General features: G+C 51.4%; 1 protein-coding gene across 1 annotated transcript in view; it reads right to left on the bottom strand.

Moving 5' to 3' along the window:
* Positions 1 to 23,750, bottom strand: part of Col4a1 (collagen type IV alpha 1 chain) — a 114,755-nt gene that overhangs the window by 13,663 nt on the left and 77,342 nt on the right. The window contains exons 21-43 of the mRNA XM_041673761.1: positions 22,968 to 23,132; positions 21,575 to 21,670; positions 20,306 to 20,389; positions 19,573 to 19,643; positions 15,276 to 15,467; positions 14,602 to 14,770; positions 11,779 to 11,871; positions 11,592 to 11,696; positions 10,908 to 11,005; positions 9,890 to 10,040; positions 9,602 to 9,715; positions 8,845 to 9,012; positions 8,626 to 8,715; positions 7,707 to 7,859; positions 7,476 to 7,574; positions 7,290 to 7,379; positions 6,512 to 6,651; positions 5,999 to 6,125; positions 5,829 to 5,909; positions 5,263 to 5,361; positions 3,230 to 3,280; positions 1,946 to 2,131; positions 1,054 to 1,187 (exon numbers count right to left, since the gene is read on the bottom strand). Coding sequence (XP_041529695.1) covers positions 1,054 to 1,187; positions 1,946 to 2,131; positions 3,230 to 3,280; positions 5,263 to 5,361; positions 5,829 to 5,909; positions 5,999 to 6,125; positions 6,512 to 6,651; positions 7,290 to 7,379; positions 7,476 to 7,574; positions 7,707 to 7,859; positions 8,626 to 8,715; positions 8,845 to 9,012; positions 9,602 to 9,715; positions 9,890 to 10,040; positions 10,908 to 11,005; positions 11,592 to 11,696; positions 11,779 to 11,871; positions 14,602 to 14,770; positions 15,276 to 15,467; positions 19,573 to 19,643; positions 20,306 to 20,389; positions 21,575 to 21,670; positions 22,968 to 23,132 — 2,756 coding nt within the window. The remainder of the gene's footprint in view (positions 1 to 1,053; positions 1,188 to 1,945; positions 2,132 to 3,229; positions 3,281 to 5,262; positions 5,362 to 5,828; positions 5,910 to 5,998; positions 6,126 to 6,511; positions 6,652 to 7,289; positions 7,380 to 7,475; positions 7,575 to 7,706; positions 7,860 to 8,625; positions 8,716 to 8,844; positions 9,013 to 9,601; positions 9,716 to 9,889; positions 10,041 to 10,907; positions 11,006 to 11,591; positions 11,697 to 11,778; positions 11,872 to 14,601; positions 14,771 to 15,275; positions 15,468 to 19,572; positions 19,644 to 20,305; positions 20,390 to 21,574; positions 21,671 to 22,967; positions 23,133 to 23,750) is intronic.

The following is a 23,750-nucleotide window of genomic DNA, read 5'->3' as shown; positions in this document are numbered from 1 at the left end:
GATGTACAGGGGCATGGAGGGCAGGGAGCAGGTAGGAACGACCACCGCTACTCCGTGGAGCCAGTTTGCGTAATTATTCCCAGTGCTCACAACTTGAAGACTCAGAAGTTAAAAGCAGCAGTAGACTATGGGCTACCATGGGCTTGATCCCCAGATCTACCCAGAAGAATCACAGCATCCGGTGCTCTGACTCTAGTGTCTGCCCTTGAATCAGCACCCAGTGTCTCCGCTGCTACTGATGAGTGACAACCCGGGTGGATGTCAAACGAAACCCTGAGTGCTGCTCCACCTCAGCAAAGGTCTCCTGCAGCTCTGCCAGCTCCCACCTCCCTGACTCACAGTCTCTTTCAAAGTGCATTAGAGAGGAAGAAGAGGAGAGGGACAGGGACAGAGAGAAGCAGAAAGCAGAAGAAACGGAGGCAGAAACAGGGACAGAGGGTGAATCTCTGCTAACACATCTGTTTGACCAAGCGTAAGAGCGACACTCGGACATGGTGGTGGCTGAGCCAAGGATCCAAGCCGAACCTTAGCCATGTGGTGGGTAAGCCAAGAGTGTAACCAGAAACAGTTACTTTATCTAAGAGCAGGGTTCTGCTGGTACTACAGGAAACCAAAGCTAAATTAACACCCCCAGCACACACACACACACACACACACACACACACACACACACACACAGGCTCATGAGCTACGTGCCCTGCAGACTGGCCCATGGCATCATCTACAACACATCTGTCCCGCTGCCAACCCCAGAAGACAGCTGCGGCTGCCCAGAACTTTCCTTTCCCAGGCCACTGGCTCCTTGCACTGAATCTGTAAACAGGCTGTGAAGCTGGGCACTAAACTATACTCTGCTTTTCCTTCCTAATGGCTCCAAAAAAGTAGGTTGTGAAAAACATGTTGTAATAGTTTCCCGTGCTGGTGCCAAAGGAGGGAAGTGCTTTAGGGGCCGGGGAGAGTTACACACATGTACACACACTTACACACAAAGGGCACTCTTTCCTGACCAGAAAAGCCTCCTTTTGAAAACCACGTCTACACTCAACCACTCACCGGCATGCCTTGGAATCCTGGGTCTCCCTTGGGGCCTGGAACCCCAGGAGCTCCTGGCCAACCTGGATTTCCCTTGTCACCTTTCGGCCCATTGAGTCCGGGGAACCCTGGAGGCCCCATAGGTCCCGGATGCCCTAATGTGGAGGACAAAAGGCGGAGTTAAGGAGGGTGGGCAGGACCCTGGACTGTGTCACTGAGCTACGGTACAGTCAGTACTGCCAACAGTGGTCTGCAGCCTTAGCCCCATGGCCTTGGAGAGCAAGACAGGCCTCTAAGAAATCAAGGAAGAATGTGCATAGAAACAGCAGACTCCACATCCAAATGGTCTGTCTGTGGCAGTGATGGCCCCAGTCTGTCATCCCAGTTATTCCAGAGACTGAAGCAGAAGAAGACCAAGTTCAAGTGTACGGGGCTGCAGAGTAAGTTCAAGCCCAGTGTGGACAACCTAAAGAGACCCTGCCTCAAAACAATGATGATGATATAATAATAAAAGGTCCAGGGAATGTAGCTCAGCAGTAGCCTAGCATACACAAAGTCTCTGCTCCATCCCGGTGCTACTGAAATAACTAAATAATAAAGCCACACGCTTACGAAGCCTGGGGGATGGACACTGCAGAGTGTTCATGTAAATGCCATGGTGTTAGCTTCTGAAATACCCGAAGCCACAATGTCTGAGGCCCGACACCACCACCACGGCAGGCGAGCTTGGGTGGAAAGCATCAGAGTCCGGCACTGACTAAAGCAAGTGCCCAAGTGTCGTCCGTGCTGCCGCTTCTTGGTCATTTCCTTTCCTGCAGCCCAGCTCTCTAACTAAACGCCTTAACAGGAAGGAAAACACGAAGACAGGTGTGGAGCTGATAACCTGAGCACGGGTCGGCTGAGAAGCCCTTACCTGGCAAGCCGGGTTGACCCTGAGGTCCTCGGTCTCCTTTGGGCCCCTCCACGGGATGACCAGGAGTGCCAGGTAAGCCGGGTTGTCCTTGAGGGCCCGGAGGACCCATGAATCCTTGCTCCCCTTTGGCTCCAGGAATTCCTGGACTCCCAGCTAAGCCAGGGAAGCCCACTTCACCCTTGGAACCTGCAGGGGGAGGGGAGGGAGGGAGATAGTGGTGACCAGAGGAACACAGACCACAGAGCGATGCTACACACACTGATGGCCAGGAATGAAACACTCCCTGCCCTCTGGAAGCTCCTTCAGTACTAGCTTTCTTCCATGCCCTGGCAGAGAAAAAGAATCCAGCCACTCTTTATTCTAAAAGAAGAGTCCTACGACAGAGGTAGCTTACGTGTGCTTTGGAGTCTTCAAGCAACTGCACTACCTAAGCCAAGGGCTTGCTCGTTCCGAGACACAGACAAAGCTAACTCAGTGGAACACTGCTCAGCAGTCAAGGGTGAATGGCTGATTTAAATCACAGGATGTGCTGTGGGAAGAAGTCAGGCTATGAAACTGGACAGCGCAGACTGTCCAGTTGTGTCTGCATGAGCCTGTAGGAGATACAGATCCTTTGCGGCTCCTAAATGGAGATGGAGGCTTGCTCGGAGGTCTCTTGGGGGTCGGGGTGCAGGATGGGAGATCAGAAGCAGCAGAGCAGCTATGGGGTAACAGATGTGACACTGCCCAGAATGCAATGCTTCCGTGGGTGCATACATGAGTCAAAATTTAAAGAATGGCAGACTTTAAATATGTGTGGTCTATTAGACAGTAACACTACCCTTCCCCAAAAGAAGCTATTTTCAAAAATAAGAAAGTAAGGGCTGGATAGAAGGCTTAGCAGTTAAGAGCATTTACTGCCCTTGCAGAGAACCCAGGTTCAGTTCCCAGCACCCCCATGGCAGCTCACAACCCCCTCCCATGGTAGGTTACAACCTCACATACTCAAGCATGCACACTTAACTAATTAGCTAATTGCTTTTAAAAACAAAAAAAACAAGAAACTAAGAGTCTGCAAGGGATGGGAACCCATGTTTACATGTTACTCAAAACTTAAGCAATAAGAATATCAAAAGGTATTTGACATGTACCACATATCATGTCAACCACGAATTAGATGGTGTAATCCTCGGTCATCCATTAGCCATGCCTTGCTAAGAGGGACATGGAGTCCCATGGACAGTAGTCCTTGTTCCCCTACTGTGGTGGCACCAGCAGAGAGGAAGGTGTGAAGCTGAGGGTTACCTTTGTCTCCTTTGTTCCCTGGGAATCCTGGGAAGCCTCTTCCGGGAAGACCTACAGGAAGAAGAAAGAGAAGGACATGCCTTTTACTCAGCTGCAGAGACAGCGGGAGGCAATGGCCCTGCTACTGAAGCCACACGACACTTGCAGAGTACACAGAGGGAGTTCAGAGGGACACCCTTGCAGTCGCCATGGCCCCTGCAGTGGGACTGGAGACTTAGCATGGACAGTCAGTCCCTAAGGACCTTCCTGCTCCCATCACTAGTGTTGAGCAGCAATGATCTGTACTAACGGCAGCTTGTTTCTGTCAAGGCAGGTTGGAGGGCTCCCTCGCCCTGGGGCACTAGGGCAGAAGGCAGACACAGCGAGGCCTGATAGATGCTACCAAGTCCTGTTGATTGCTGCTATAATTGAGAGTTTAAGTCTTTATCATAAACACCATTTTTATGCTCTCTGTGAGGACTCGGGGGAAACAGGAAGCCATCGTGCAGACCCTACCCTTATAAGGCCTGAGCAGTCCGAGCAGGGAATGGATCGGTCAAGCAGACCTATTTCTGAACCAGTGGACTGCCCTCACTCCAGCCCAGCTGCCTGGATCCATTGCCTGTCTGAGACACTCCAGTGGATCCGGACGGCCTGAACAAGTCTCAGAACACAGCAAGTGTAGACCCCACGGAATTCTAAATAACCTTGGAGCCATCTTCCCCCAGGCCACAGAAGAAGTACCTCCCAACTGGTGGGCCAGAAGAAGGGAAGGCCTGTGATTGGTGCAAACACCCTTGACACACACCCCCTCCCCTTTCAAGCAGGCGCTTGGCTCCCTTCTCTAGCCTGCTGCCCCCTGGTGTTCAACAAGAGGCTTCCTCTTTGTCTAGCTTGGTCTTGTTCATCTGTGCCAGGTAGCACTAGGACAGGCCACACTCCTTGCACAACTTTGATCTTTACCATCCACAGAACAGACTGAGCTGAGAACACAAGAGGAAACTGTGGCAGCCAAGACCAGAGAACGGCTGGAGAGCTTCCGAGAACAGCCAGGGCGGGAAAGACAGCGCAGATGCAGCAGAGAAAATAACAGTTGGAAAAGGCTTCAGATGATAAACGGCAGGCCGTGGTTGTCAGAATTCCAGGAACCTGTCATGCTTTAGGACCCAAGGGTCCCAACACTCTAGGCCTGACAGTTGTGTCACTAGCTACCGAGGGGCAGAGGGTCCCAACACCCTGAGGAGCTGAGGCACCAGCACACGGGCTGCTGCCTGTCACTGGTGCATAAAGCCAAGGATTAGGTGGGGGCAGCAGCTTGGGCAGACTCTTGAGTTTGACTTGGCCAGAATAAAAACCCCCAATCAGTCATGGGTAGCATGACGGCAGCAAAGACACACAGATGGGCTCTCATCAGACGACACCCCAACTCTCCAATGCTCTCAAAGGAGGAGGGAGACATGTAGAGCTGGGCAGTGGGGAGCAGAGCCAGCTGCACGCTAGCTACAGGCAGAGGGGAGATTCAGATGGAGGAGGAAGTAGAAAAGGCATCCTATAAATCGTCTTTATAGAAAATGAGAAAAAGAACTGGAGAAAGGGCAGCTGTAACAGAACCCAGCTGTTCCACTCCTGTCTGGCTTGACTCAGGGTTACCTGTTTCAAGCTGTCACTGTCATCACTAGAAATGGGTTTTCCTGCCTAGTTACAGCTCTTCTCCCAGTAAAAGGAGCAGATGCAGGAAGCGACAGTAACCCTGAGACCCCTAGACCCTGGGAGACTAGGACTCTTTCCCGAACTGGGGAAAACGTGGGAGAGAGGAATTTTCTTTTCCGTGAACACAAGCGAAACAGCAAGGTGGCGTTTCTCTCTGCAAGTGCCGCATCCGTGTCTTCTGGACCCACCCCGAAGAGAGAAAATGGGTATCCCGGGCCCGATCCAGTCCCATCCCTCATGTCCACATCTGTGTTTTAGAAGCTGAAGGGAACACGGCACAGGTGTCTCTGTGTTCGCTCAACAACGCATGCAGGCTCCAAGTGGGAAGCAGCAACAGGACCGACCTGGCTCGCCCTTCTCTCCCGCTGACCCGGGGATGCCATCGCTGCCAGGCTCTCCCTTCTGGCCAGCTGGACCTGTAGGACCGGGAGTCCCAGGGAGACCTTGGGGAGAAAAGACACAATCACTCATGGACCTTCTGTGCACCATAGCTCCTGGGACGTGACCGCTTTCAGACATCGTAAAGAACTGTTCCCTGCACGTGCATCCCTGAAACCAGTCCTGATACCCTCCCACAGGCCCTCTCGGCAGCTAGGAACAGCATAAACCATGCCCAGTGCTCACAGAGGAAAAGGGGGAAAATGTCTGAGATGCCCATGTTGCTATAGAAACAGCTTGGAGATGCTGGCCCTAGTTCCTGACCTCTCCCAAACCACAACCACCCTACAGACTCAGTCTGTGGATCTGAAAGTGGATGGATAGGACCAGCTGACCCTAGACCAGAAACAGCATCCTAGGGCCTGGTTCACAATGAAGGATGATCCCACGAGGATCAGACTCTACCCCCTGACCTCCATCAAGCCCAGGTGCTCATCATCTGCCCACCCAAGTGTCAGCAAAGGGTCCCTACCTGCTTCTCCTTTGACGCCAGGAACGCCATCCAATCCTGGGAGGCCTTTGTCTCCCTTCTCTCCAGGCAGGCCTGGGCTTCCTAAAGAGAAAACCAAAGTGCAAAAGTTGTGTGCTCCTGTGCTTCCCTTGATTGTGAGCCACTGTCCAGAGAACTCCCAGCTCCAGTACCTGGATGGCCAATGCTCCCTGGAGACCCCCTTGGGCCTGGGGACCCTGGCATCCCTGGGGTTCCGGCGCTGCCTTTCTCTCCCTTCTCGCCAGGGCTGCCTGGGAAACCCGCATGTCCCTGGTCTCCCTGTGAGGAAGAAGCAAGGATGTGAGCTCCAAGTCTTGAAGCACGCGATAGGTAATGGATTTTGATGCAATGAATATCACATTACAGAATTCCATCTGCTAGGCTTTCCAGAAAAGAGACGAAGCCCACGTCTCGCCTGAGAAGAGGCAGAGTTGACACTGTCTCCTTTCCCTTTGCCAAGTTCCTCAGCCCACCCCTCTTCTTCCTCCCTGGGATATGAAGCCACTCTCCCCTCTTAAAGAGCTTCTAGATCTTCCCCTAGGGAGGAAAGGCAAGGAGTGGGAGCAGGAGATGACTGAGTTAGCTGGACGTGCTGAGACCATTTAGAGAAACATGTCAGGAACATTTCCACAGAGACGGGAGATGTTTGCATGAGGGAAAATTACCTTGTGGCCGGGCGGCCCGGGAATCCCAATGCCAGGTAGACCTGTCTGTCCTTTCTCTCCTTTGGCTCCTTTCTCTCCAGGTGAACCAGGGACGCCCTGTTGGCCGGGGATGCCGGGCACACCTTTTTGTCCGGGTAAACCTAGTGATACAGACAAGCAAATTTGAATGTGATACCACTAACACTGAACAGTCACAGAACACAAATCACTGTGCTCGTGGGCGTGCCAACGGCACGGCTAGGGGTCCTCGGGCAAGCCACATCAGGACACCTTGGGAAGTGCTCCCTCCACCTTTCAAAGGCCATCGTTGTATAAAGAGAGAGCAAAAACACACTTTACCAACAACTGAAAAAGAACCTTTATGATACCAACAGCTCAGGGCTGAGAGGCAGTGGGGAGAGTTTCACACACCATGTGTGGGTTTATGACATGTAGACACAGGCATAACCAGCAACCTATGGTGTTAAGGCAAGAATGGGGCTCATAGACTTGGGAGGAGCCAGGAAGGCAGGTCCCAGTCTTGGCTGTCACTTTCCAGGCTTGCTGGGAAACACCTCCCCAACTACTTGTCCATGGGGAGCTCATTTCTTACTCACTTGTAGCAATGCTCACAGTGTCGGCCAAAAACCACCCATCCTAGACAGGAGACTGTACGCTAGAGAGGTGGCTCCCAGGCCCCCCCTCTTCCCAGAGGGCAGTGCCAGTCTGCGGACAACCCACTCGCCCCCATGTGCACATTGTATACGTCACGGAGCCTTGGACTCCGCATCCAGGTTACCTGGCATGCCCATTCCTCCAACGGATCCTTTGGGTCCAGGGAGGCCAGGGGCTCCTGGTGTTCCACTAAGACCTGGGTCACCTTTAGGTCCTAGAATGAGAGAAAAATCCCACAGTTCAGCATCTGTGGAAAGCACAGGGAAGCGGGTTTCTTGACGATGGCTCTGGCCATACTGTCCACACCTACCTGGTTGTCCAGGATGCCCCGCCTGCCCGTCTTTCCCAGGCACTCCTGGTGTTCCAGGATCTCCTCGGGAACCTTTATCACCAGTGGGTCCAATTTGTCCTGTATGTCACAGAAAAACATGAATTCCCACATCTGCTTCAGAGTGGGGTGACCTGGGGTTCATGCAAAAACTGGTTTCCCCGTGAGGCCCATCTGCCACCTCTGTCGCCGAGGCCTCTCTCCCCCGCTCACCTTTCTCTCCTTGGTCTCCTTTCTGTCCCTTCATGCTGCCCATGTCCACGTGCTCCATAGATCCTGGCATGCCGGGAAGCCCAACATCCCCCTTATCACCTTTGAAGCCAGGGTCTCCCCTGGGTCCTGAAGAGCCTGGCAGGCCATGGTCCCCTGGAGAGGAAAGATAGCAAGTGCCCGGTGAGATCCAGACCTAGCTCCTTCCAGCCAGAGCCTGCAAGGTTGGGAAAGAACTAGAAACTGAGTCTGACCCACAGGGGAGAATGCAACTCCAGGCAGAGAAGGTGACAAAGCCACCTTCTGAAGTTCATTATCTGTTTGGATGAACCCCTTTCCCTCCTTCCAAAGTATCCTCTTTCCCACTTCCTTATCCTGTCACTCCCAGGGGCCCCCCATTACAGACAAATTATAAAGTAGAAAGCTTCCGCATCCTGACTTCAACTTCCCCTTTTGTCATGTCTTACATTTACAGTCAGCTTCTGCTTCTCTTTAAAAAAATGAAATTTTTTTTGATCAATTTCAGAGAAGAAATGAAAAGCTGGGCTTGCCCACAACGTGGGCTCTAGTGACGTGGTACTGGGGCACTCAAGACTTGCACCCTCATGGGACTGGAAGAGTCCACAGTTCCTTGAAGAGAGAAACTCAGTCATTCCCTTCTTCTTCATCTCAGCTAGGCAGGCACAGCCAGCACTGCACGCCCACGCTCTCTGTGTGGAGTTAGAGGTGTCTTCCAGCCCCTTGAGTGACCTCTGAGAGAGAGGTGTCTTCCAGCCCCTTGAGTGACCTTCTGCATTTCTTGCATCGACTTCTTAAAACTAAATGTGATCTATCATAGTACAGGAACTTCCCAGGATTCTCGAGAAATAAAGGCAGAAGGCGGTACGACACGGCCTGGTTTGCAAGCTGCTGGCCCTCCTACCTTTCTCTCCAGGCAACCCTGGGGTGCCAGCTGGTCCTGGTGAGCCTGGTTGTCCTGGGGTTCCCATGACACCCATTTCACCTTTAGAACCTGTGGTTGAAAGGAAAGTTAAGAACATGTCACTACGTGGACCACAGACGGTAAAGGCCCAGGAGTCAGGAAAGGAGAAAGTAAGCCACGTTCCCTCTCGAGCAATCCAGGCCGAGTTCAGATGCTTACCTGGGAATCCTGGTAATCCAGGAGTCCCCTGCTGCCCAGGGAGGCCAGGGAGCCCTGACTGTCCCGTGAGGCCAGGAAGTCCTTGAGAGCCTTTATCTCCTTTGGGGCCGGGCATGTCCAGTCCTGGGAACCCAGGGAAACCCTTCTCTCCTTTGACTCCAGGTGGACCTGAGGTTGGATAAATTGAGCAACTTATTGAATGTTCCAGAACGGGCATTATCGTGGAGAGTACTTCCTGAGGACAGCATGCGAGCATGCAGCACTGGGGGCCTGAACGATGCCCAGTGCTCAGAGCCAAGACAATGGGTAAGGCATCTCTTAAGAGAAAACCCTTCCCTTCCTGCCACTGTAGATCATCGTTACCTCTGTAAAGCCCACCAGCCCCAGCCAACATAGGCTAGTTTTCACCATTTTTCCCTGCTTCCCCAGTACTAACGTAACTCTAGGATTACTGATATAAGAACGAAGGCAACTAGACAAAAGAGTTAGTTTAAATTACCAGCAATTTGATAAGTCTCCTAACAAAGATAAAAGGAAGACTTTATGATAAATAAAATCTTAAATACTACTGAATATGTAACAGATTTCTTTGGCATATTAACCAGACTCAGGGAGAAGAATGCTTGAGTTAAGCAATAACCAAAACCATTTTTACAAACTAGAATGCACCTCCCCCCCCCCTTTATTCTGGCCACTGTGCTAACCTCCCTTCTCACCCCACAGTTCACAGGCTCTGAGGAAGGGACAGTCACATCACCTGATGACCCTGGAGGTCCCTGTCCTCCGGGAGGGCCCATGGCTCCGGGTGGTCCTATTCCTGGAACCCCTGGTGGACCCGCAGGGCCTTGAACTCCAGGAGGTCCTGGGTCACCTGTGGGGAAGGAAGGGAACAAGTTGGAGGCTAGAATGGATTCCACTCCATATGCCACCCATCCATCCATCCAACCACCACAGCCACAAACCCACAGTGTCTCCCACCACCCAGTCGATGTGGACGCTCTGGGGACCAAGGGGAACAGGTACCCGACACAGGCTAAAGCATTACCTCTGATTCCCTGGAGTCCAGGGGGGCCGATGGATCCTTGCTCTCCAGGGACACCTGGTCCCCCGATGTTGCCCTTCTCTCCAGGTGTACCAGGAATGCCTGGGAGGCCTGGCTGCCCTTTGAGTCCTGGTAGCCCAATGCCAGGTTCTCCCTGGAAACCCAAGACACCAGAAGCAAATCGATCATCAAAGTGAGCATTTCTTTCCAGGCTGTCCTGGCTCAGCTGCCTAGACTGAAGAGTCTGCAGGAAGCAGGCTCTGGATGACGGGAATACCGTCACCTGTTAACGCTCTCTCCCGAGAGAGTGAGGACAGGACCTGGCTGACTCCATCATGGGCAGTGGTTCACTAGAGCCCTGAGCCCTTTCTCTCACTTCCAACAGTTTCCCTGTTTCCTCCAACCACACCAGGAAAGCTATGACCAATAGTCAGGCAAGGGCCTCCGTCCAGCCTAGGGTGGTGCAGAAGGACATCAGAGGCCCGGGAAACTGTTAATTATAGCGCAGGGTTGGGCCAGCAGCATGTCTGCCCGGGGCACACAGGGCAAGGAGAGGATGTGTTTCCAGTAGTCACTACTGGAGGGAGCTCTGTTGGTGTCAAGCCTGGAACACCACTGCTAATGGCCCAGCAGAGTGGGCCACACAGCAACAGCAGCCTTGAATTCCCGGGATGTCCTATGTTTCTCTCTCTCTCTCTCTCTCTCTCTCTCTCTCTCTCTCTCACACACACACACACACACACACACTCACACACACACACACACACACACACACACCCTGGTGACTTCTTTCTTTTCTGACAGTGACTCTCATATGACACTCACAGCAAGAGACACATTTCACGATGGGACCCAGCAAACAGGCAAGAAATGGTCCCAAAGCTGAGACAATGTTTCCCTTCTGCCTCTTGTAGTCTGTGCCATCAAAAAAGAAAACCATCCCACAAGCTTAATAACCCACATACCAGATGCCCGAAGAACAAGCATGAGGACCAGGCAGCCCGGGAAAGTCGGTACCCACCTTTTGGCCTTGTGGTCCTGGGTTGCCAGGTAAGCCATTAAATCCGGGGCGACCTGGACTCCCAGGCTGCCCTATATCTCCAGGCAAGCCATCAACACCTGTTTGGAAGGGTGACAGAAACCGTTACAGGTGTGAGGGCTCTCCCAAAACTCTTGGCTTGTCTCGGTGACTGTCAAACTGCCTGAGTTGAGATTCACCTGGCAGACAAACCTCTAGGTATGTCTGTAAAGGGGTTTCTGGGCTGGGTTAGGTGAGGTGGGAAGACCCACCATGGATGCAGGTATGTTGCATGAGCTGGGGGTCGCTGACTGAACTAAAAGGAGAATATGAGCTGAGAGTCGGCATAACTTCTCTCTGCTCCCTGACTACAATGCAATGTGTCAGGCCTTGCCCGCCATGATGCTCCTTCGGCCGCCAGACAAAGTAGACCCCTCCCTCCATAAGCTGCTGCTGTCAAGAATTTGGTCACAGTAGTGAGGAAAACTCTATGCAAGATGGTGCCATGTCCATCAGTCAGTTGCCTGAGGTGGTAAGAACATTGTCATTTGTGACCAAAAAATATGGAGGGACCCTGCCATCGCCTTCTCTTTCTCATAGATCCACAGACCAGTCACTGAATGACTGGTCCCCATTTGGTATTCTGGAGGGAGTCACAGCCCCATGCTAGGCCCATCAGAGGTTTACCTTTGGGGCCTGGAGGCCCGGGAAATCCAATCCCTGGCTGGCCCACAGCACCCTTCTCTCCCGGGATGCCTGGCCGTCCTGGGGTTCCTGGGAAGCCACGGTCACCTGTGGCGAGGAAGGTGTGGTCAGCATGAGAAATGCTTCAGGCAGCCCTGGGGTACCCGGGCAAGCTAGACTTCAACAATACCTTGTGGCCCTGGGAACCCAGGGGATCCTGGAAGGCCTGCAGCTCCAGGGGGGCCAGGGAGTGGGACAACCTTTCCCGCTTCACCCTTTGGACCTGCGGGAATAAAATAGTCATATATGTGAATTGTCATATATCTCAGCCTTTCTGAAGACAGCATGGGTGTGTCATGCAGTACACAGCAAAGGAGGTCCCTAGATGAGGTCCTGCATCTTCTCAGACATACAGACTGTGGCTGCCACTCCCCAAAGAGTCCCTGCATCTTCTCAGACATAGACTGTGGACAACACTCCCCAAATGAGACCCTACTCTCAGGACACACGGACTGTGGGCAACACTCCCCAAGTGAGTCCCTGCATCTTCTCAGGACACACTGGCTGTGGGCAACACTCTCCAAATGAGTCCCTGCATCTTCTCAGGACACACGGGCTGTGGGCAACACTCCCCAAGTGAGTCCCTGCATCTTCTCAGGACACACGGGCTGTGGGCAACACTCCCCAAGTGAGTCCCTGCATCTTCTCAGGACACACTGGCTGTGGGCAACACTCCCCAAGTGAGTCCCTGCATCTTCTCAGGACACACGGGCTGTGGGCAACACTCCCCAAGTGAGTCCCTGCATCTTCTCAGGACACACGGGCTGTGGGCAACACTCCCCAAGTGAGTCCCTGCATCTTCTCAGGACACACGGGCTGTGGCCACCACTGCCCATCCTCTAAGGCACCCAGAACTCCTGCAAAGAAAAGCCCCTGGATTTCTTATTTCTCCCCTGCATGCCTAGAATCTCTCCCAGAGCTACTCAAGATGTGTGTCCCCAAAATGACCGAAATGTTTATTTGACTCTGGATTCCTTGGGAGTTTCACATTCAAGCCACAGAGAGTTGGAAAATATCCCATAACAAAAAGTAAGGTGGCCCTGGGTCATTTCTTGGTTAGCTCGTCTCAAATAAATAAATAAAAACCCAAGGAATAAAACAAAAAACCCAACCACTATTTTCAACCCATCAGACAGAAGAGTGCTCAGCTGCTTTCCATCCAAGCCAGAATGTGCACCTGCTCACTCAAACATGCCGCGCAAGCAAGCAATTGTGTCTTGTCCCACTGGAGCAGTATCACGGTTCCTACTGCCCTGGGGTAACACAGAGATCTCCACTTTCAGGCCCTACCCCTTCCCAGTCAGAGAGCTACTGGAGGTCAGGGCACAGCTGTCTAGAAAAAATGAGGGCTCCCCAAAGTGTGCACAGGGACTCCTGAGCACAGCATTCAAGTTCCAGATAAAGGGGACCCTCTGGGAAGGGCCTTCTGGTGTCTCATTGTAGACCGTGAGAACCGACTAACCCCAGCACACATCTGCGGTCCCGAGCCCCTGGGATCCAGCCATGTGGGATCACCACATAAACACAACTCTGCAGATCAAAGGTCAACTTTCTGATCTGGAGACTGACAGGGTCTGGAGGGCAAGAACAAAAACCCAAGGGACAAACTCTCCAGAATGAGGACAGCTGGTCAGTAAAACCAGCAACACCTCCTTCGGGACCCTTCTTCCCTGGGGTGCCAGGATCGATGAGGAACTACACTGCCGATTTCCCTCAAATCTGACTGAACTCCTTCCGTGGCTCCTCCAGGTTGTGGAGGCTGCGGGAATTCTCACCTTGTCAATTTTGAATTCAGAACCATGAGGGAAAGTGAGAAAAGTTCCCCTTCTCCGGTTCACTGGGGTCTTCCTAAGTCAGTACAGTATGTTCCTGCTTCTGGAGGAGCCAGAAGAGAGACACTCAAGGTCCTCCGCTCACAAAGTTAGTAATGGAGTCACGCTGGCTGCACTAATGACAATGGTGGCAAAGGCTCCTGGGGACACCACCCCTGGACTTCATCACTGAACAACTGCCTGTATCCTGGGAGGACAGGAATTGATAAAGTCTGGGCTACAGTCATGGCTAGGGAAACCATCAGCAAGAGCTGTGAGCAGCGAGGCGCCACCGCCCTTGTGGAGCTCCCGCTGCCGCTGGGCAGTCTGTTCATGGGGCTCCTTAGCACTGTTTGCAGTCACCCTCAGTCCTTCATAAGCCTTTATAACTTGTTAAATCCTTACCAGTACACACACTTACTTCCTCCTTTGCGGCAAGTTACTTCTGGCCTCATCATCCGAGACTGGATTGTCTCAGGAACAGGAGGCTCATTCAGGTCAGTACGGAATCACATTAAGCAAATAAATTTTCGAGTGCCCACTTATAGATGGCAGAGGGGTGCAGCATCCCCCAATTCAGCCACCCTCGGTCATCCTGGGTGCTGACGACATAGGGAGTAACATGTTACCATTGCTGTAGATCTTACAGTAGACCCTGTTGGAGGGCACAGGAGGGCAGGGGCTGGGTCTCTTTCCCAATGCTTATCAACACTCCGCCTAGTGTTTGGCACATAAACCACTCAAAAGACAGTCAGCAAATGACCTAAGTCAATGGGAATTAAATGGCAATGTGGATGTTGCAACTGAGATGCCTGAACATCAAAGGAAAGTGAAGATTATACATACTGCTCAGAAAACACAGAAGTCAAAAGGAGCAAGCAGAAAATGGATTTAAAAAACAAACAAAAATTAAAAAAAAAAAAAACATGGCCTCATGTTTTTTCAAGTCACCTGAGAGGCTGACTTTAGCTGATCTGTGGTCTCTGTGCATGAATTGGGCCATGTGACACAAGGAAAAAGGAAAGACAGAACACTGATGAACTCTTCACTCCTCGAGGGTGAACCAATGTGCACCCTGCATCTCTGACCCCTAGCCAGTTTCTGCGACCTTGAAGCTTCCCCTTCAGGTCCTGAAGTCTCACCTGGAAGGCCTGGGGACCCTGGGTTTCCAGGAAAGCCTGCATTTCCTTTTTCACCAATGGGACCAATGGAACCGATTCCTGGGGGACCAGGGGGGCCGATGTCACCACGACTGCCGGGGAAGCCAACTCCTCCAGGGGGACCTCGATCTCCTTTCAATCCTACCAAACCCTGAGAAGACAAAAGGCAGGAAAGATTGTCAAAGGACAACCTGATTTCTGCACCTATTCCTGTGTCGTCCACAGCAGAACAGGGACAAGAGTCTCGTCAGCTGCACTGTTTACTGTGCCACGCACCACCAGGTCAGCCTGGAGGTAAGAACACACCAAATTCTTCTCCCTAAGCCGCCGTCACAGCCAGAGGTCTAGAATCCCATACTTCAAACGATGACAGGCTCACTGTTAGCTTTAGAATTATTTCCCACAGAGGCTACAAGAGAGGAAAACTCATCTATTCAGTCCCTAGAACATCAAAGAGACACAGGCATCTGTAACCTATTATACAAGTCTACCCCACTAACCCCTACATTCACTAACATATGTTGGCTCAGGGGCCAAGGAGCCAGTTTACGCCATCTGAGGGAGGCACCATAGCTATGATTCAAACCATTCATCTCCCTGCTCTTCGCAGATTCCCGTTTGTAAAACACATGCCCTGAGTCTGGAAAGGAACCTACCGGGGAGCCTTTGGGTCCAGGAAGCCCTGGGTGGCCATCTCTTCCAGGGGTTCCCGCTCTTCCTGGCATGCCTGGTTGTCCTGGAAAACCTGGGTCTCCTTTGTCACCTTTGAGTCGTATGTCAAAAAATATCTCGCCAGGTTCTCCCTTAGCTCCAGGCTGGCCCATGAGCCCCGGTGCACCTTGTGGACCCTGTAAAAACAAACCACCTCGTGTCACCAGGAAGCTACTGTGGGAGGTGTTAGCAGTCAGTCAGACTTGGAGCTGAGGAACCACCCTTCTGGGAACACCACATCTTTAGATGTCCTGCAGAAACTAGCCTGCAGCGCCATGACAAAGCCTCAGCACCCGCAGCTCTTAAAATTTCAAACGGACCAAAAGGGACAGGACAGCAACAACACTGAGCCCAACTTTGAGAAACCCTTGAGTAACTTTCTTTTCCCTAATGTCTGCTAAACCTTCCAGAGACTACCTTGGCAACTGTTGGAACACTGCGCATGTGTGACTCCTAAGACGTGTGCCTGAATGAGGAGGCAAGCACTGCACACGCGTGACTCTTAAGAAGTGTCTGAATGAGGCAAGCACTGCGCATGCGTGACTCTTAAGCTGCGAGTGAACGAGGAAGCAGGCACTACACATGCGTGACTCCTAAAAAACGCGGTGTCTGAATGAGGAGGCAAACACTGCGCATGCGTGACTATTAAGACGTGTGGCTGAATGAGGAGGAGGCAAGCACTGCACATGCGTGACTTCTAAACCGGGTGTCTGAATGAGGAGGCGGCTGAACCAGCTTGAGAGTTTTTTGCATTTACACCCTACAGTCTGTAACAGATAGGGGCTTCCAGGGTACGGGTGACTGGGAAACCCAGGCAAAGGAGCCCGGGACCTGCTCTTTAATCGGGAAAGCTATTTGAATTTTCCCCAAGACTCTGTCAAGAGACACACAGAGTATGTTTAGCTCCTGGATGTGGAACCTATAAAGACTGTCCATACCCACCACCCCTCCTCCTCTAGCTGCCTCGAGAGCAGAGATACACAAAGATGACAAAGGCATCAAAAACAGTTCCAACTGCCTGGCCGTGGTCGTGAGAAAGGACCTGGCAGAATCTAAACTCTCTATAACTCACTTTATTTTAATCTCTTTTCATAAGCCGTATCAAAAGGCCGTTTGGGTAGGTGTGGTTCACAATCAAACCATTATGTGTACCTACAATGTATACTCCTTCATGGAAGAGATTAGGAGACCAATCCAGAGTAAAATTCATGCAAGAATTACATTTTTAAAAAATGGCGACCACTGGTCACACAGCCATGTGTGGCAGGACCCTCATGTACCATTTCTGACCTTTATCTCAACTCTGCAAGGCAAACATGGCAGTCTCAGTCTGGCAGAGAAGTGAGTCGTGTATCTAAGACAGCCCAGCCAGGAAGTGTGGCACCTGGGTGCAAACGTAAGTGCTCCTGTCTATGAAGCCCGTCCATGGTCTCCACACCCACACCACCTGAGCACTGCTGAGGGTGGGGTGTTACATACTGAACCTCCACGCACACACGGGGGTGGGGCTTGCAAAGGCCCTGTGGCCTGCTCAGAGTTCATCTAGTCTGGGACTGATGCAGAAGGGAGAGACCTCCTGAAAGTCTAAAGCACACAGGCTAAGGGACAGGGAAGTTGTTACTCAGCCAACTGTGCCCTGTGCAACCCTGGGGTCCACACAGGAAGCTTTGGTGCAAGCTCGCCCAAGGATGGGGGTCTCACAGCTACTCTCTGCCCCATACTATGCTATTTAAACATTTAGATTAAACACCTGAAAAACTCAATTCTTCAGCCATGCTGTCCACATTTCAAGGGTTCAGATACCACCATTGGCCACTGGATCCTAAGCTGAATAGTTGTGTAAACACAGAATTCCTCTGATGTGGCAGAGCACGCCACTGGACAGTGACAGATGGTCTCGGCTGGCCCTGAGCTAGAATCTGGAAATAAGATTGTTTGCACAAGTCTGAAGAATGGAGAATGATTATTTCTGTCAGTCACCTGCTGGAAATGTTAGCAGAAGACCAGGAATTTCAAGGTTTCATCAAATGGTGTGGCTCTCCAAACTGGTTTTCTAGAGTTAGTATGCACAGATATGTACTTATAAGTCCTGGAAGACACTAGACAGTCCTACAGAGCCTTTCCTTGGACACTCATGCCTTTCTACCATGCTGCATGGCTGTCATTCCAGAAACCGCTCAGTTTCGTTGGGATGATGTGCCCACAGGCCTGTTCCTCCTATATCTGAAAAGCTTTTGAAGAACCAAAGCTTCCCATCTGCCTCCTTGATATCTGTGATAAAGAGACGCTATAATTAGGCAGAGAATCTCGTGTTCTCTATTTTTTTAAAAATTTATTTATATGTATGTATATGTATTCTGCCTACACATGACTGTGTACCTTATGAGTGTCTGGTACCCATGTAAACCAGAAAAGGATCTTGGATCCCCTGGAGCTGGAGTTACAGAAGGTTGGAGTCAGACGCCTGGGCAGCCACATGGGTGCTGAGAATTGAACCCAGGTCTTCTGGAAGAACAGTTTGTGTTCTTAACCCCTAAGCCATTGCTCCAGCCCCTTGATTTCTTTAAAAGTGGCACTGATGATGCTAAAATGTCTCAGCAACCTTTTTGGCACACAAAATCCTGATCCAAGATGCTTTTGAAAAAGATGCTTCATCTAAAGTCTGTTTGATCCATGTTCCCTGCGGGATCCATGGCTGCCTTGAAAGCCTGGCACTGGCTACTTTAACAAAGGAAGACGGGACAACTGTGCTATCTACTTCTGACATGATTCACACAGCCCCTGGGCCAAGTCGGACACAACAGGTTTTGGTGGGTGGCTGAGTAATGCCAGTGCCTGTAAAATCTACTGCTCATTCCTAAAATCAAGCACAGGTCTTTCAAAGGCAAAGGTCACAGAACACTGAACTGAAGGAAAACCCATGGCTCACCTCTGCCCTACTGTTCCATGTCTTCCAGCCCCCAACCACACTCAAACCATGAGGACCACCTTGGAAGCCGGGACTCAGCTTCAGAGAAAGGGCAATGGCTGTTTGCTCAGGATCTGTGGGTGTGCTCCCTTGCAGCCACAGGCTTTGCTGCTCATCTTAGAAAGTTGGGCCCCCGAAAGCCGGAGCAAGTGCTCTGGACTTTCTTTCTTCTTTATCCTGACAAGTCCCCAACTGTCCCTCTCCCTCACCTCTTTGTTCTCCTTGCCTTTTTTGTGATATCTTGGGTCAGAGCTGAATGTCTGGCTGAGGCAGGAAGGACCCCAGGAGAGCTGGGCAGATACAGGATGAAAGCAACGGGCACAGGTGGAAAGAACCTTTTCTGCCTCCCTTGAAGTTCTCACTTTGATCCCCACCACGGCTGCTATTTGAACTTCTCCTCCACTAAGAATTGTTTTTTAACAATTGTTATCTTCTGACTTGGCCCTGTAGGCACCAGTGCCATTCTGGAACACAGCTAGGGCCTTGACTTCAAAAGCAGGGAGCCACTGCAGGTTCGGGCCGCCTCCATCCCGCTTTGACCCAGCTCTGCTCTGGCCTCCTCGAGCAGTATCCAAAAATGAAGGATTTGAAAGAGTTTCATCAGAAAAGGGTAAGGTCAGAAATGTAACTTTTGGTTTCTAATGAAGAAGACGGAGCTGGAAAGAATTACAGAAAGCAGCGAGGCTTACAGGGCAAGGGGAGGGGGGAGAAGGGCTTGCAAACAGAGCAAGTGCGCACAGTATTAAAGGTGGACCCCTTCTCTTCTCAGAATGACTTCTCTCAGAACAAAGCTTAGCAGCTAGAATTTTGTGAAGCGGAAAGTTGTTATATTCCTCCCTGTGAATTTACGTGGATTTGGCCACAGACTGGAAAAGCCATCTACAGAACACATGCCGGTGGTATGAATGTCACCTTGTCATCCTCCCTCCACAGAAGCTCTTAGACTGAACCCATCCCTGACAAGGGGATGCCACAGGCAGTGGTCACAAAGAGAGGTGGCCACTGGTGGCACCACCTGAACCCGAGACCCTGTGGGAAGGACGCTGGGCTGCCCAGTCTCCACTGGGCACTGAAAGCAAGCCAGAGGGTGAGATGGCTGAAGGGACCTGAACTGTGGATTTGTCTCACTTGTTCTCTGGGTCTCCCAAGCGAGCATGGAAAAAGGATGTCCCCGCTCCCATAACATGCTGAGTGAATACGAACGAGCACCCACTACTGCGGCTCCTATGGTGAAGACTTCAAACACAGGCATGATCCCCCTGCGGTGCACTTACCGGCAATCCTTCAAGACCATCCCTGCCAGGCAGACCACGGTCACCTTTGGCCCCTGGCTGTCCGGGGAAACCTTAGAGACAGGAACATAGCAGCTATGAGACAAGTCTTCTGAACCCTTTGCCCCCAAGACTCAACCACATCAAAATCTTTCTGTGAAGTGGACTGTCATTTGAGGAATGTCCAGGGCAGTAGATAAATAAAACTAAAACTGATAGGCTCAGAGGAGTGATCACGAATGAGCCTTGGGCCCAAGTCAGTCAGACAGATAGCTGCAGTGTCCCCCAGCCTGCAACCCCAACATCCTGTGCGACAAACAAGCTGACCTCCCTTGAGCTAACTGACTGTGGAGCTGGGAGAACCCGCTATGCCATTGTGCAGTTACAGGAAAGCACATGACACCACTGTGGCGGGTGGCTCTGACCGTGGCCACTGTGGAGGGTGGCCCTGACCGTGGCCACTGTGGAGGGTGGCCCTGACCGTGGCCACTGTGGAGGGTGGCCCTGACCGTGGCCACTGTGGAGGGTGGCCCTGACCGTGGCCACTGTGGCGGGTGGCCCTGATCGTGGCCACTGTGGCGGGTGGCCTTGACCGTGGCCACTGTGGCGGGTGACCATGGCTGTCCATGTGTGAGTACTCACTCTGGTTACAGAATTTCATCCTCTGCATTTGAGGGGCAGGCATCTGACCCCAAGGCCACCTCTAACACAGTTCATTCCACACTCTACCACTTACCAATCTCTCCTGGGGGCCCTTGTGGTCCAGGAGGGCCTCGGAGTCCTTCTGTGTCACAAGTAAGGCAGCCTTCTCCTTTCTCACCTAAAGGAAGAAACACAGGGTGCTTAGTGTATAACTAACATATGCTTACTATAGGATGTGCCAACAGAAGGCTCTACCATGCCCAGAGAGCAGACACAGAGAGAGTCTGCGCCAGCCAGACTCTCCCTTCTCCAACATCACTCTGGTCCATAGTATCGCTCACTAGGGAGGCATTCTCATATCTATTCCACAGGGCCTGTGTTCTATCTCCAGCATCACACACACACACACACACACGCACGCACGCACGCACGCACACACACACATATACACACAATGCATCTCCTAGGATTCAGAAGGTGGACAGACAAGATTTCAGCTTAAAGAACTCCAAACACTGAGTCCATCATAAGGACAGAATAACAAATCTCCATAAGTAGAGAATGTGTGGTGAGGATAGTTACACGGTTGCCCTAAGAAGCCCTCAGAAGCTGTTTTTCATGCAACATTAGACTTTTACAGGGTCAAAATTCTTTATAGCCCAAGTCAGGAATGGTCAACCACGGGGCTGGTTTTATGGGGCCCCGTTTGTTCTGCTCCAAGGTTAACAAGCACATAAATATTGGAATGCCATTGTTTAGTCCGTGCTAAGTCAGTGCTCGCATTGGCCATGCAGCCAGCATACTCCGTCTCCAGATCCAACTGCTAAAGAGATAAATCAGTGCCCTGCACTGACATCACAGCAAACACTTGGAAGGTTAGAGATAAAACCAAGAGCCCAGAGGAAAGCTAGTTAATCCATCAATAGAAGAGTTGTCTGACCCAATGGCGCAATCTAGTACCCTGTGTATAGATTCCTAATTTTCCTTAAAGGAAAGACGTGCATCCTTTGAGAAGGAAACTCGCAAGCTTTGAACTGAACGCTTGTGGTATCAGCTGAGACTTTTACACACGGGAAGACTGGATTCTCGACCCTGGGAGTGAAGAAAGAACGTCTGTCTGGCCTTCATGGCTGTCTCTTCTTCCCTCTCCCCATCACAGCTACAGCATCAGCCATCAGGGGCAGAAGAGCTGCAGAAGGCATCTTCTCGGGAATGGATGTGGAGGACCCCCCAAGCAAAGCAGTGGGAATAGGACCTGCACCCTGCCCTACTCTGCCAAAGCCTAAGCCAGGCGATGGGGGAAACTGGGCGGCACAAATACAGTTACTATTCAAAAATAATAAAATAAATAAGCATCGCTTACCTTTCTGTCCAACTTCGCCTGTCAAACCGGGCTGTCCTGGTACCCCGGGAGGACCCTGGTCCCCAGGAGGTCCAGGCTGGCATTCCACAATGCCATCTGAAAGAAATGTTTGAAAACTATAAGACACAGCGAGACATTCTCACCCTCTCCCAACATGACCCTCGATTATCAAACCAAAATACGTCAGGCTGATTTGAACGTTTTAGGAATTCAGTTCTTACTTACCAAGTAAGCCTGTGATATTTTTTAACTCAAAAAAGAAAACCAACAAGGAGATCAGGCAGTTCTGGATGGAATGTCTCCAGGACGCTCATCCTCATTCCCCACATTTCAAGTCACACAAGAAGAGGAAGTTCCATAAACCTACATATAACCCACCGATTCTCCCACCAGCGAGCCACACCAATCCTTCCTCCAGGGAGCTGCCTATCTGATTCAGTCAACCCCTTGGCCCTTCGCTGTCTTCCTTGCCAAGCCCATCCTGAGAACTTCCTTCCCAGATGAGGCTAAGTTCTTGGAATCAACGTCACCAGAGCTCCAGGCTCATAAACCTGTTGTCAACCACACACGGAGGTTCCACCGCAAACCCCCATCTACAGCCCACAATGGTGATTACCCCCAGATTGGGTTCTTACCACAGATACCCACTACAGCTCATGCTGGCTCTAGCCCAGAAGTACCCAACACTCTGCCTTGGAAATCTGATATGCTCCCACTGACCTGGCTGACTTAAATCTTCTGGAACATTCTTGTAATTATTGAAACGAGATCATGGCATCACAATAAGCCAGTCAATAGTTTATACTTCATGTTCAGCTTTTCTTTTTTTTTTTTTTTTTTCCTCTGTGGTTTTGGAGCCTATCCTGGAACTAGCTCTTGTAGACCAGGCTGGTCTCGAACTCACAGAGATCCGCCTGCCTCTGCCTCCCGAGTCCTGGGATTAAAGGCGTGCGCCACCACCGCCCGGCTTCAGCTTTTCTTGAAAGCTGATGCAGAAGGCTCCATGGGAGTCTCCATCTAGTCTGCGTTACGCCATGGCATATTCCGGAGCAATCTGTCCCCTATGGACTCTAAGAAGCGTTAGGCAGTCTCTCTACATGAAGCAGAATATACTCAGCTGTCAGTCAAGGTGAAACTAATCACCCTGCTCACCTTTCTTTACCCTCCAATGCCAGGAGACTTAGAGCTGGTTACCATGCCGCTTTTCCACCTACGCCTATTTTATTGTTAATGTTATTTTTTTTTTTTTGTAGCATAGTTAATTTTGTAAAACTACTCAAGCAAAAAAGTCAATAACTCAAGCCTTTCCGTGGCATTGCTTCTAGCAGCAAACAGGCCCATCCAGCTGTGCCCTGGGCTCCTGGCATCTGACGGGATATATATGGGCACTTACTTGTGTGGCCTGGCTGTCCAGGGGGTCCAGGAGGGCCGGGAGGCCCTGGAGTTCCATCTCTTCCACTAGGTCCTGGTAAAGACACGCCTGGAAATCCCTGGTCACCTTTTTGTCCTCTTTCGCCTGGGAAGCCAGGAGCACCAGTCTGGCCTGGAACGGAGAAGCCTGAAAGCAGTATAAGAACAGTTCATGTGACATCACATGACGGCCTGAAGGCAATGTGACAGCTGTACAGAAGGTCACATTCTGTCCAAGATAAAATATCTACTCGGGTCCTCACCGAGGGGACCCTCTAGGTGAGCACAACCCAGTAAGTCCTGAGGTCAAGCCAGGATAGGCTCGAAGATAAGATGAGGTTAGATCTGAAAATGTAGAGTCACGTCTGTCACTCTACGTACTGAGGTGTTAAGGGGTCACACAAGATGGCCTGATACAGCCCAGAAGGCTGATGGTGGGGACCCTGGGCAGTACAGCTCAGGGGATCACACACAGTCAGTCCTGATGTCCTGGGGAAGAAACAGCCACACGGGGATCTCAGTAAAGACAGGAGGACTATGGGAGCCTCCACTCAAGTCTAGAGCAGAAAGAGATGCTGGAGGAAGACAAGGGGATCCCATCCACCTCTCTTGGAGAGAACCATAGCCCAACAGCTGGAGGAATTCTGGCAGAGCCAAGACCCATGCAAGGGCAAGATGTGTACCCAGAGGGTCACCCCAGAGGACAAGTCAGTGTCCCCAGGAAGCAAGCGTCTGTTGTCCACACGTAAGCCTACGAATGAGGACT

This window comes from Microtus oregoni, unplaced genomic scaffold (assembly GCF_018167655.1).
Source record: "Microtus oregoni isolate MIOR12 unplaced genomic scaffold, Mior012 000024F_ref0000369, whole genome shotgun sequence".
Taxonomy (NCBI): domain Eukaryota; kingdom Metazoa; phylum Chordata; class Mammalia; order Rodentia; family Cricetidae; genus Microtus; species Microtus oregoni.
The sequence above is the reverse complement of the archived record's forward strand: the minus strand, read 5'-3'. Positions and strand labels throughout refer to the sequence as shown.